Below are 14,485 nucleotides of genomic sequence, written 5' to 3'. Positions count from 1 at the left end.
CATTGAATGAAAATTGATCATATTCAGCCGCATTCATTTTCAATATTCAGTGACGCAGCTGTAAACGTCAAACGAACAAACCGCCCATTCATCCTTTCAGATTTTCATTCGTCTCCGATTATTACACGAAGCGAACGTGCAGCAACGAATCAAACCTATTAAAGTGAGCCCTGGCACAATGTAAACGATAATTTTTATTTTGCATGCTTTACCGGCATTTGAAAACATTTGCCTAGATAATTAGGTTCTAGTTAACCTCACTTTTCTTGATAGTTCGCTTGTACTGTTTACATGGACTTAGAAAAATTTGTGGACGACTAAATTCGCTCGAAGCAAATCGAAAAGAATTTTGTTAAGTCCATGTAAACACTACAAGCGAACTGTCAAAAATGAACACTCAGTTCATTTGTGACGTCATCGTAAAGTATTCAATTAGTGAAATGAATATTATTGTACAACATTCAACTGATTGAATAACATGGATTATTGAATAAATATTTTTTCTATTGACCACGAGTCGCAGCAGGTTCATTTTCAGCCGTCGAAAAAGAGCTTCGATTATTTTTAACTCTGGTCTCAAGCATTAAATTTGTGTAAAAATGTATGGCCTACTCAAAGGCAATGGTTTTATCACCTCCAACATGGATGTCTGCTCTCTGTGATAACAGTCACGAAAGGTTCGCAAAATAAACGGAAAACTAAACAGTTAACTGTCGTGTTAAGTTCATGTGAATTGAGTTATTGACAGTTTGCTACAAATCTCAATTACCTGCTACGACATCTACAGATTAATAGCGTAAACAAGATGGAGTGGATGTTTGAGTATTTTTCATATCTACCCTCACTGATTTGTTATAAGTTTTTGATATTTTATCTTTAAATATGCATCAGTAATGGTAAATAATAGGCTCGGAGAGGAAGAATAAGATAAATAAAGTTAAACAAGAAATTTTATTAAAAATATGTGTACTTTACTTTTAGGTTTAGGTTTTGCAACCGTCCAATTTAAGAATATTTAAACAATCCATGAAAAAGCAACAAATATAAATACACTTTTAACAAAAATTAGCTCTCATATCGAGCATATAAAACATTCTACGAAGTGGTGTTAACCGGTTCCGAAAGAAAAATTTAAAGATATCCTTTTACAGAAAAAATAAATTGCAATTTCAAGGGAAATTAGTTTTCTTCCGTTTTAATTTAAGTTTTTTAGGTGAATAAAGAAACTTTTAAAAATTCACAACCAATTTGACAGCTCATAGGCAAAACATCCACCTCAAGCATGTAGCGCACTCTATGTATATTTTCTACGTAAAGGTGCCAATAGACATCCCAATACCGTTGTTCTCCATTCTGTGCTGTAGAAACTAAGTACCGCATTTCTCATTTCGGCAGTGAGGATTGGATCAATCAAGAATGGTTGCTGAAGGATAAAATGTGTATCGCTGAAACTGAACTTTATATTATCCAGTTTCACCATATACAGACACAGTCCAGCGTTGGGGGACAACGTTCACAAGCATCATGCAACTGTAAACAGCTCGCCGTTTGAAAAATCCTACGATGTATGCTCAATAAACTTAATTGAATACTTTAAAAGTCCTAATACAACCTTTTTGTTATGGGTTTGTTATTTTTCAGGTTGTCCTTTCATTCTGAGAGGTGTCGCGTTAGGGGACAACTGAGCAAAAATTGACTTTCCAACCTACACTTGTGTTTATCAAAAAACCTGCTCTGTCTTTAGACTTTAGAGCATCTATTTGTTCTACAAATTTGATCATCGATAGTTACAGAACAATACTGTATACTTAGATTTTCGAGTTTTTAGGAAATTTTTTTCACGAAGGCTGCGAACGCTGCATTAGGGGACAACACGAAAATGAACACAAACGGTCGCATATTTAGTGTTGTCCTCTAACGCGACTGAAGTATTTGTTGAAGCTCAAACAAAGTGATGTACGTTACCTCTAAACCTGTAAATAACTCAAAATAAGGTTTGAAATACCAAACCAGATGTATTTCTAGTTTCGCCTTCATGTGTATTTGACAAATGATATTTTTTTCATAAAACGTTTATTTGACGCGGCATTTGCAAAAGCTTTTTTACGCCGGGGTTTTTTTACATAAAATGTTACAAAAGTTAAGACTATCACGTTATAATAAAAATTCACTTTCTAACACTGCTAACACTGAGGATAATCATCCTTTTGAATATTTTTATTTATACTCTATTTTCTTGAATTTCATTGTAAACCTATTGATAGTTTTTCTCTAATTTTTGTTTATTTTTTTTTTTTATTTATATCGTTTTATCCAACTTAACTAACTGCGAAGAAATCTAAATTGTTTGTGGGTAGCAAGGGAAAAAACTAGAAACATTGTGGGGATAATTATATTTGAATATTTATTGTTTTCAGGAAATGATAAATATGGCCCATGTATGTAAGATCTCGTAAAGCGAGGATATCACGAACAGGAACATAGGGTGGTTTTCTTCTGGCTCGTAAGGAGTCTATTAATTGGGATCTGGCTTCACGATATTCAGTGCAAGACCAAACAATATGTTCAATGTCTTCGTAACCCTCTCCGCAAGCACATTGATTATCTTCTGCGATCCCAATACGGCGGAGATGCGCATTCAACGTATAATGGTTGGACATGAGCCTAGACATCACACGAATGAAGTTTCGACTTACATCCAACCCTTTGAACCATGCCTTCGTTGATACTTTAGGGATAATTGAGTGCAACCACCGTCCCAGATCTCCATTGTCCCATGATGTTTGCCAACTAGTAAGCGTCCTCTGACGAGAAGCGCTATAAAATTCATTGAAGGCAATAGGTCTTTCATAGATGTCACCGTCCAATGCTCCTATTTTGGCTAAATTATCCGCTCTCTCATTACCCGGTATGGAGCAATGAGCGGGAATCCACACTAAGGTAATTTGATAAGATTTATTTGTTAATTTTGTTAAGGAATGATATTTAGAAATCTAATTAATATGGATTGATATAATACATTATTGACATCGGAAAATATATGAAATAAAATGAACTATTTGTTAGGGTGACTCAATTTTTTTTTTATTTTGTTGACCAAATAAGTTTTTTTCATGTAATTTTGGTGCACTGACTTTGTTTTTTGACCTTATAAAATCTTGAAAATAAAATTGACTGTTGATTAGGGCAGATAAAAAACGTCATAGTGTGGTTCAATATTTATTTTCTTGTTGCGTTACGACTACACAAATGTGACTCTGTAGCAACTCAACCAAGGTAAGACTGTCAAACGATTATACTCAGTCGAGCAGTTATTGTATTTACATATTGTATATAAAGTTGTTGTTCTAGTATAAATACGGTTGAAATAAACATTTCGAAAGAGAATATCGCCCTTCCAGTTCAACCTCTAGCTGGCTGTACAACTGTTTCTACTCATAGATCTGCAAGACGACACTTATTATTGCGGAAATTAATCAAAATGTAGCCGTTTTACGCAATTTTTGGAAAAGAAGGGTATGATCCAGCTTTTTGAAAATTTCGATATATTAGAGTATACAAAAAATCGTTGAAATTTCACACAATTGCGGTCTTATGAGTCAGATGGCTGGTTTGTCATTGAATTATCTGAATGATAGAAAACTGAAGAATTTCGTGGAATTGTATCTTTTATTAGCGAATTCTAAGAAATGCGTATCCTCAGTATAATATTTTGAATTTAACGTGCTATAAAAACATTAAAAAGCTGCGTTAAATTAAGATGTTTGGTGGATAGTTCCAAGTGGTCAATAATTATTCCGCCAATTTGAAAGAATGTTTCAGGAGGACGAGTGAGTGTTATTCCCTATGACCAAATTCTTCCGCGCGCTCTCATACTTATTTGGCATTCTAATGCGTTCCATTCATTATCTATATCACTTCGAACTCTGTGCTGAAATTGTTGATTTATCCTTAGATAGTTTATTTACTGATAGATGTAGTAAAAAAACTTGATTATTTTTCGTTTTTAGAAAGTAGATCTCTCCCTTAATGGTAGTTGAGCCAAATATCGGGGCGTATTTTGGCTGAAGAAAAGGTATAGCTACAGCTAGTGGGGTATGAGTTATTCAAGTTTTTGCTTGATAACCTTTCGACATTTTATGCTATTCATAAAAATAACACTGTTCTACAAAATAAAGCAATTTCAGTGTGCTTAGTCCGCATTTTGTTTTTCGTAAAATAGTAGGAAAATGATGAAAAATGGCGTTTTATTCTTGTCTCTACTACATCAGAATCGGTTTTTATGATCATCAGACGATTTTTTTTAAATTTTTTAGTATATTAATAACCACCTAGTGGGTTTGAAAATCATGAAAATTTAACAAATATGTGGAGTTAGTGGCAAATTATGGCGTATATTTGTATGCCGAATTGATTAACGTATTCAGATTTTCTATATGAAGTCTCATTCCATGTTAGGTACATTAGAGTGAAGAAAAATGCAGAAGGGTGCGGTGAATGTTGAAAAGCTTATCTTTACATTTTAGATCACACAATTCCGAAATAGTCAATTTTGAAGGTTTTGCATTTTCGAAAAAGTTTTACAACAGAATACAGCGTATCTTCTAGTACAATAATTTTGGTAAAAAAGCCTCCAAGAAGTAATTATGGTGAATTAACTTTTCTAAAAATAATTTGAGACTTGGCATCATTAATAAAGTTCTCATTATTTTTATAATTGATGGTACAAAAAATCATCAAATTCGCATTAAACCCGATCCTGACGCACCAAAGACAAACAGAAAACGACGATTTAAATCATTTTCCTTCTATTTTCCAAAAAATAATATGTGGTCTAAGCACATTTCAATTGTTTTATTTTTTGGAACATTATTATTTTTGATGAATTGCTCAAAATGTCGAAGGTTATATAACAAAAACTTATATAACTCATACCATTTTTATCGTGGCTATACACTTTCTTCAACAAAATTACGCCCCTTTTTCGGCTCAACTATTTGAAGTGTTCTCTATACTTTAAAAATTTGAAGAAAAACTAATGAAAAACACCAAAAACTACACTTTTTACTAAGTTTTAATGGCTCTGCCGCCCTTATACTTCAAAATTTGTACAATTAAACTAACCAAACTTCTCCATTTTGATCTCCAGAAAAATAAAAAAATGCTGAAAAAAATCTAAGACAGTTCAGAAGCGCTTCCATAAGTAGGCATTTGAAATTTTACCCAAAATCGGCCCATTTTTCAAAAAATCAAAATTCGCCCCCAATAGGGAGCGTTTTAGCAAATTCACTCCGAAGAAGAAAGTGGTCCTGATACCCTAACCTTTCATTTAGGATGTGAGCCCGATGACTTTTTAACATGATGTCATTTTGGGACACCCTAATGCAGAACCGGCATCATAAATCACAGGTTTATTGACAGAATACTAATAATAAACACAAACAAAACAAAAATGAGAATATATATTAATTTTGTAGATGATACGATCGATCTTGGATGTCCCGCATTACGATTCCGATGCCATTATTGGGGGTACAATAGTATACCGCCGGAATCAGCCAAACATGACTCCCTTCGGCACCGATTCCCACTGACCAATAAGGTGAAAAACGGTAATATTTACCAGAAACTGAAAATTTACATTACACTCCAACATACAATGTAAGTGCCAATTCATATAGAGTTGGTTGAAAATGTGTCTCAAAACTGAGTTCGAAATTGGGGTAAATATGACCCGCTAACACCTTATTCGTTACAAAAAGTTAACACCTAAAGAAAGTTAACTAGCACATAATTTTCAATTCGATGCGATGACTTACATATTTTCGTACACCAATCGATACTAGCTACGGAATTTTACGTTCTCACAAAAATATAGAAATACAGAAATTTCGCATTTTTCACAAAAAAAACTTTTTTCTATCTCAATATTTAAATACAAAAATCAAAATAAATTGATATCAGCTACATTTCCTGGAAGCACAAAATTTTAAACTATTGAAAATTAAAATAATTTGGGAAAATAAAGAGATTTCGTTTAATCAACAAACAATTCAATGCGGTGTGCTATAAAATTTGATGCACCTAATTGGCTACAAACTACATTTTCCTGTAGATGCCTGTGATTTTCTCTGTAGTTTTTAGAATGAATACAATGACCGATTTTGTGAGCCCCATTATGTATGAAATAAAACACTAAAATACTCAGTCTATTATCGCATCAGTTTGAAAAAAAGATTGAAACTTTTTAAATACTTTAAGAACATCGAAATTTTGAATTCTTAACACACTTACGCAAAGCTTTTCGCTTTATTTCCATCGTGGCTGGAATTAAATGTGGCTGACAAAATCGGGTCAAAAAGCTGACAAACTCTGTTGTAGAGAAATTCGGAAACGGACCAACACGGGAACTAGTAAAATAGGATCTCCCCTGTAGTCAGTACTTTTCACCGCTCTGAAAAGAACAGCGCTAGTAATTCTTTACGAAGTAGATGCACTGAAAAGCCTTTAAGCGACTAGTTAGAACACCGAACAATGGTCAAATGAAGATCCTGGATGATGTTTCCACCAATCAAACAAGAGAAAAGAGTTTACTGTGCGACGGTGTATAACAAACTGAATCACTTAATGTGTTTGAACAAGCATATTTATAGCTAAAAATATCCAAGAACCAAGATTTAGCTAATTTCTGATTGACTCGGTAAACAATATCTCTAGAACGCATGATGACGATGATGATACTGCTGCTGATTGAAGAACGCACGATTCTTGGTGTCGTGCGCATAAAAAGTTGTGCATTTTTGATATTCGTAACGTGTGTAAAATTCATCCCCCTAAGAAATCCATGTTTCAAAATCGTCCAATACTGGTTCTTTGTTGGACCAACGTTTAGTGACGCCCTGCAGACCGTTCTGCAGGAATATAAAGTGATCGATATTCGTCCACAAGTCAAACATTGATGCATGTACCTTAGATATTGTTTTTCAACATATAACAAATATATTTCATGAAGAAAAAAAACATTTTTTTTTATTCGATTATCCGGATGATTCGATTATCTGAAGCGAAATTTTTCTGCACCCTACGGATAATCGAATCTGGCCTGTATACATTTTTAAGAAGGTATTGATGAGTACTAATAGCTTCTGAAAAGATGTCATAGATAGCGTGCTTTGTTTTCGCGAAAAATTGAAAAACATGATTTTTGCGTTAGGGGACAACGCAAAAATGGTCAATTTTTGCCCCCATACAATATGTGAACAATAAAATGGAATTTTAGATTATTCCAAATAAATTTTATTACAAACTTGTCAGTGTGGTACGGAAAAGTCAATTCTATTATTAAAAACGGGTCATGAATGTATTAATGGTTTTCATTGACGACCGCCATAAAATTCTTTTAAAAAAAATCTATATTTCTTTGATTTGGTAGCATTAAACCTATACCGACATATTTCAGAACAACTTTTACTTATATTAGCAAATTTATTTTCATGAGGTAAGCGATACATGTGCGTGGAATGTGTCTACAAAATATGGTACTGAAAGAATAAGTTCGTAAATCGCCTACGAATAGGTTTCTTACAGAAAACTTTAGAAAAATAGACGAATTTTTCGTATTTATGGTAAATCATTCATAGTTCTATGGAAGCATTTTTATTTTTATTATTTTTATTACGTAAAAACCACGAAACGACTTCGGCAGGCTTATTACGAAATGTTGGATGAAGTATACGAAAGTTTATGTAATATTTACAAGCATCTCTCGAAATATGAACGATTTTTACTGAAAAACCCATAAAATGATTATGCACAAAAAATTCATATCGCTGAACGAATTTATTCGTAAATCTGCTACGAATAGGTTCGTCCACGGACCGAGCATTTTCGAGCACAAAACATGGCGACTTAAAGAACGAAAATTTTCATAATTTTAAGTTTTTTACCATACAGGTTTTAATCCGAATGTCATTCGCCTCTTCGGGTTAGAAAAATATATTAAGATAAATCTCTAACCCTATGTACAGGCTTGGGACTTGAACCCAGATGATCTGCGTACAAGGCAATTGATTTACCAACTACGCTCTATGTCCGCCTGTAATTTTAAGTATTTAGTGTAAATTGCAAGATATTTATCGTCGAAGACGAAACTATTTTTTATAATTGGACCGAAATGTTTCTATATTTTACTGATGTTTGTATATATCACTAATATTTCGTTAGTCGCACGATATCGTTTTCGTTCATCGAACAAAACCTTCGTATATTTTTTCAATCGATCTTTTAGGATCAATGTGAAACGTTCTATCTTTCGCATTTTCTTGAGGTTCCGCAAGATGATTGCCCAAAAGTTTACTATTAAGTAAAGCTCTGGTGTGTTGGGATAGTTAAAATCCTTGGGTATCATCTGGACATTGTTCAAGGCATACCACTCCATGACCGTTGGAGTCACCACCTTCCTGTAAGCCGATTTACCGTCAATCTAATCTTTCTGGCTGTCGTCAAACGTTTACCGAGCACTTTTATAACGTTGGTGACAATTGATTCGACCACATTCAACAATTTCGCAAACATGGTGTGAGAGAAGTTCGGATTTTCGTGATGCACGAGCAAAATTTTACTCCAATGCTCCTCTTGCTTTGATGCCATTTTTACAATTGAAGATCAAATATCAAAATCAAACAGTAATCATTATGATACGCACATACATTATTAAAATTAGGGGTGTGCAGGTTTTTTAATGTTGAAAAAATGCGTCAAGTTGAATTTGACCAATTTTGGATCGTAACACCCTTTAGATACGAATGGGATCTGTTTGACTTAAATTGAATACTGTTTAATTATTCTTGTATTTACAATAATTGTTGTCTTTTTCTCAATACCTTATTAAACACGGCTCATAGGGATAGCTTAACGGAGCCGTGGATTTTTAATATGTTTACAATAAATATAAAGAAATGTTATTGATCATCTGTTGGATATCGTACATGCAACTTTCTACTGCGTGCGGAGACCTTCTTTCGCGAAGGGAAACCTGCTTTTAATTCTCTCATGTCTTTCATGTCACGATCATTATCGTTTAAGAACCTGCTTCTTGCACTTACGAGTAACCAGTGTAAATCAACCGTCATTGTTATTAACTGTATCGATTTTGTTGGCTATTTTCGGCAAATTTGAGACTAAGAGAAACGAAAGCAATGAAATTGAAAGACGGATAGGTATTCTGGAGCGAATCAGTTATAAGCTTAGAACGGAAAACTAGAACTAGGCAGGCTCATATGGGCATGATCGAAAGGAAATGTGAAGAATTCTTTGCCTTCTGCAGAGTAGGAGTTGGGCGTTGCACCCAAGTCTACTGCATGCGGTTCCTCGTTGATATTGCTTTCAGGTGAATTTGGGGTGCTGGATGCTGCTTTTTCGGTTGTCACTATGGTCTGCCACAAATTTGGCAACGACAGTAGCGTTGGGTCGAAGCAGAGCTTTTTCATCAAATATACTCATGGTGGCAAAAATTAATACGATATTTCCCTTGATCTCTAGATAATGCACTAGACCGAAAAGCTGCCAGTTGTTGTTCACTTGGCTTGGTTGTAGGTCTGACTCGGACAAAAGTAGAAAGTAAACTGTGCGATATTAGTTGTTATTGGTATAAAAATTCCGTGGATATTTTTCTTCTTTGTAACATGAGCTGTTGTTTCTGTACGTTTCTTTTATATCTGTCTACAAGAAAATTTAACAATATTTTCCATATCCTGCATAGAGCTCGATATTGTCTTTAGTAATCAGAAAGAGAGAGCGAGTGAGAGAGAAAGAGAGATAAAATAGTGATAGGCGACGGTTCCGGGTCAATTGGCCGAAAGCCACATGGCCGAATGCCATTTGACCTTGTCCGAACACCATTTGACCGAATGCCATTTGGCCGAACGCCATTTGATCGAAAGCCATTTTGTCGAATGACATTTGCGCGAATACCATTTAGGCGAATGCCATTTGACCGAATGCCATTTCGCTGAACGCCATTTGATCGAATGCTATTTTGTCGGCTGCCATTTGGGCGAATGCCATTTGGGCGAATGTCATTTGGGCGAACGCCATTTGGGCGAATGCCATTTGGGCGAATGCCATTTGGGCGAATGCCATTTGGGCGAATGCCATTTGGGCGAATGCCATTTGGGCGAATGCCATTTGGGCGAATGCCATTTGGGCGAATGCCATTTGGGCGAATGCCATTTGGGCGAATGCCATTTGGGCGAATGCCATTTGGGCGAATGCCATTTGGGCGAATGCCATTTGGGCGAATGCCATTTGGGCGAATGCCATTTGGGCGAATGCCATTTGGGCGAATGCCATTTGGGCGAATGCCATTTGGGCGAACGCCATTTGGGCGAATGCTATTTGCGTGAAAGCCTTCCGAGGTTCCGCTTGATTATTGCGCAAAATTTTACTATTAAGTAAAGCTCTGGTGTGTTGGGAGAGCTAATGTCCTTGGGTATCATCTGGACATTGTTCGCGGCATACCACTCCATGGCCTTCTCCCTTAAGGCCAGATGCCAAATCTTGTCAAAATAGAACGAAACAATTAGGTCATTAAGCTATATATAGTTTTCCGTTCCATTCGATAAATTTTAGGTCCAATATACATAATACAACATTATTTCAAAAAAAATTTCGTTGTAATGCGCAAAAACGATTTTTTTGTTTTTTAAAATAAATCTTATCTTAATGTGGGCGAACGTCATTGGGCGAATGCCGCTTGGGCGAATGCCGCTTGTGTGAATGCCGCTTGAGCGAAAGCCATTTGGGCGAATGCCATTTGGGTGAATACCATTTGGGTGAATGCCATTTGAATATTGACACGGCTGCTTTAATATGTCTGTCAATCCAATTTGAATACATACATCAATACATTCATCGATGTATTGTTCGGTAATTAGTTTATTGTCAACATTCCTGCTTGTTAGGGTAATAACATATTTTCGTCAATTATATTGGCAGTATACCGTTCAGTATTTACAAGTCGAAGTTCCGACCAAAGTTTGTACACTGCACGTGGCGCAACATCGCTCCAACCATCGTTCCTATAAAAAAAACACACGAACAAAAACACGCTGATTGCAAACAGTTGTGGCCCGGGAACTCATAATCAAGTTATCAATTAATTAATCATATTCTGTCGAGTCGAGATGAACGCGAATACACTTTTCTCGGAAAAGTTCATGGAAAGAGAACGCTGCATCTGGCAGGTCATACGCACAAGCAACGCCAGCCGAAATTTGTTTATGATTTCCCTTTCATTGCACACTCCGAACCGAGACCTAGCGGTACAATCATTTAATTTAAAAATAACATCTGATCCTATCATTATTTATTTTCTCTTCATCGCTCGAGTAAACACAGCTACTTGAGCCTAATGGACTGCTTCTTTTTCGCAATGATCCCGTCCCGTTCACATACAATTTAAGTGCAGAAAAATTGTTCATATCAACAACAATCGATTCCTTTTCCTTTCAGCAACCCTACTCGAATTGGGAAGAGAGTCGGTATAGTCCTAGCTTTAGGCCCAAGAACACTTGAAACATGTTTTCCCTTCAGCCGCAGCCATTTCGCTTTGTTTTGTTCCGATGCAGTTTGAAGCGATGTGTGCAATACCTTCCCTTCGTTTGGTTCCCGCTGCTCTGCAGGAATGGTACCGTAAAGGACCACCACAGCTGCTCTGAAGTGGCAATCTCTTATTTTCTATTATTACTGCCGGGGTAAATAGATTCGAATCGAATCGATTCAAATTTCCACAATTTATTTGGACCGCCTCCTTGGATGTCTGCTTTCGCAGGGAACGGGAACAAACTCAGCTGCTGCACTTCCCATCGTCGTTGGCACCGTCGTCGCGGTGGCAATCTGAAAAAAATACCTTACCTTTGTATGCTAACACACTTTACACAATAACGAACCGAGTAGGCCGGCATATTTTTATTTGCTTACCACAAACATTCTATTCCCTAAATCTATTTCGAGGAAGCGCCTTCATCAAATTTCGCTGCTCGGTATGCACCGCACGTCCCATCGCATCGTTTCGTGCTGCCGGTCGGTCGTTCGTTCCGTTACGAAAGGAATGCTGATGCCTTTGTTCGATTCTGTCAATTTCCTTTCGAGACAGTTTCCGCCACAGCATTACAAGATCTTTACGGGCGCTCGTTTACGGTTGGTCTCTAGTATTATTAAAGGCTACACAGGTAGGGTAGGCAACCAGCCGCAGACGAGTTCCTTTGCTATAATGCATTTTTTTCACCTTTCCCCCTATGGTACTTTCGCGGGACTTAAACGGTTCGACGATCGGAACGGAACCCTTCGAAAAGAGACTGCATACACACGTGGTACAACTCCGATACGACTTCGTTCTGTTTCTTCGCAGAATACAGAAAGATTTTATTCTTATTCTTTCCACTCGTATGGTAGTGTTCCAACATCTAAAAGTCAATCAACTTTAGTTACCCCCTTATGGTTCTTTCTTTGCTGGTCCTCAAACGAGGGTAAATTTGCTACCAAATGGGACGACAGGACGAGGCGATAAAAAGACAAGAAAAAAAGTCTTCTGCTTTATTTGATTGGGTTGAGTTTATTTTGACAGTTTGCATTTGGAAGACAATTTGATTGGATGTTGCCACCTAGTTTTCCCCGAAGGAATTAGGTGTACTGCGGCGAGATCCGAGTGGAGAAACGTTTAGCGATTCTGAAATACTGCAATAATACATCTTCGAAATTCGAATCTACAAAATTGTATTATTTTTCAGCTAATTAGGAATTTGTCCCGTGAACCCTCCATCACTTTTGTAGGTGTAGAAGCAAGAAATAATCAGCAGCGAAACAAAAATTCAACGAGTGGTCTCTCTCTCTCTATATCCCGAAACAAACCCAAACTAGTTTCAAGTACCACTCCAAAACTCCCAAACTTTCTGCCAAAGCAGCACTTAATCATTCTTTTCCTCTGCTCTCTTTCCAATTACAGACCAACTCACGTGCCATTAATTCACCGACCGAAAGTGCCAAAGAACACAAACTTTTCCAACAGGAGGGACCGAATGTCGAGCGGGAAATCTTCTGCTCCACCCCCGACCTGGACCGACCATCGCCCAAATTACGGCCCGGCGCAGCACTGTCCATCTCATCGGCCGATAATTACAAACCACTCACCAGTTCGGCGGAGGCCCACCCCAAAAAGCGCACCGCCGCGCTCACCTGTAAAGCTAGGATCTACAAGTGTATTAAGCGGATGCTGAAAAGGAACAACTTTTCCAAAGAGCAAAAGGTTCACCACCCTCAGCAGCAGGTGCGGGATAAATCAAAAGTTGACTACAGAGAGATTAAAAGTCTGCTTGAGAAGGAAAAGTCCTCGCTGGATTACGATGTCAACCTGGCGAAATGTGTGGATAAACCAGCGCTGGTGAGTTTCCAAAAACAAAACCCTCCTTCCTATGAACAATCAATTAATTACATTTTATTTTCCCATTCTTTTCCGTCAGATCAAAAAAATCGCTTTGAATTTGATGAAATCAGCACAAGACGAAGGCCGATCGCTGGTCATCACCCCGGAACAGCCCTCGGAGACCACTTCCGTTCAGAGCAATCTTGACCAGGAAGCCGAATATCTGAGACTGTGCAACGAATCGTGGTACCACGAGAATCTACCCCGGGACCTCTCGCTAGAGCTCCTAACCAATAAAACTCCAGGACAGTTTGTCGTCCGCAAGAGCGCCACCCAACAAGACTGCTACGCACTTTCGTTGCGCGTACCCCCACCGGGACCAAAAATCGCACACTACCTGATCGTACGGACGGCCAGCGAGGGCTACCAGATCAAGGGATTCCACAAGGAGTTCACCTCACTGCGTGCCCTTATCGTGCACCACTCGGTGATGCCGGAGTCGCTTCCGGTTCCACTGGACGTCCCGCGGCCCGCTAATCTGGCTGTGAAAACCAAATGCGAAGATGATTACGATACCGTCTTCGATCTGCCGGAAACGATCCGTGCGTGAAGACGACATCCTCGTGTGCTCAAAAAATTACCAGCTAATTACATGTTAGGGAACTTTTACCAAAACCTTATCGTTACCTACGACTAGTGCGTAAGCTATTATTAACTAGATATATTACATAGAGAAATATAAATTATTTAACAGAAAATTATCAAAGAGCGATCTTTTCTTTATTCGTGATCACCTTCCGCAGACAAATTACCCGATCGGTCAAATTACCGTCCGCCCACTTATTCTCGTCTGGCAAAGTGTGTAACAACCAACCCTCGGTCGAAAAGCGGCGCAGCATAAGCAGAATCATCAATGTTGCCCTCTCATTATGGCAAAGACACCCTGTCATTATGCTAGTCTCAAACTGGCGCCGTAGTCGCCGCCGCCGTTTGGGTCACTGCGTCAACAGAAACTTATTCTGCAGGAAGAAACAGGTTGGTATAAATAATAATAATAACAAAGAG

At 37.6% G+C, this 14,485-nt stretch overlaps 1 protein-coding gene across 1 annotated transcript in view; it reads left to right on the top strand.

Annotated features, from left to right (window-relative positions):
* Positions 1-14,186, top strand: part of LOC131685392 (uncharacterized) — a 41,349-nt gene extending 27,163 nt beyond the window's left edge. The window contains exons 2-3 of the mRNA XM_058969094.1: positions 13,004-13,438; positions 13,518-14,186. Coding sequence (XP_058825077.1) covers positions 13,004-13,438; positions 13,518-14,030 — 948 coding nt within the window. The 3' untranslated portion in view covers positions 14,031-14,186. The remainder of the gene's footprint in view (positions 1-13,003; positions 13,439-13,517) is intronic.
* The last annotated feature ends 299 nt before the right edge of the window (positions 14,187-14,485 follow it).

This window comes from Topomyia yanbarensis, chromosome 2 (assembly GCF_030247195.1).
Source record: "Topomyia yanbarensis strain Yona2022 chromosome 2, ASM3024719v1, whole genome shotgun sequence".
NCBI classification, from domain to species: Eukaryota; Metazoa; Arthropoda; class Insecta; order Diptera; family Culicidae; genus Topomyia; species Topomyia yanbarensis.
Note: the sequence above shows the minus strand (reverse complement) of the source record. Positions and strands in the feature narration are given on the sequence as shown.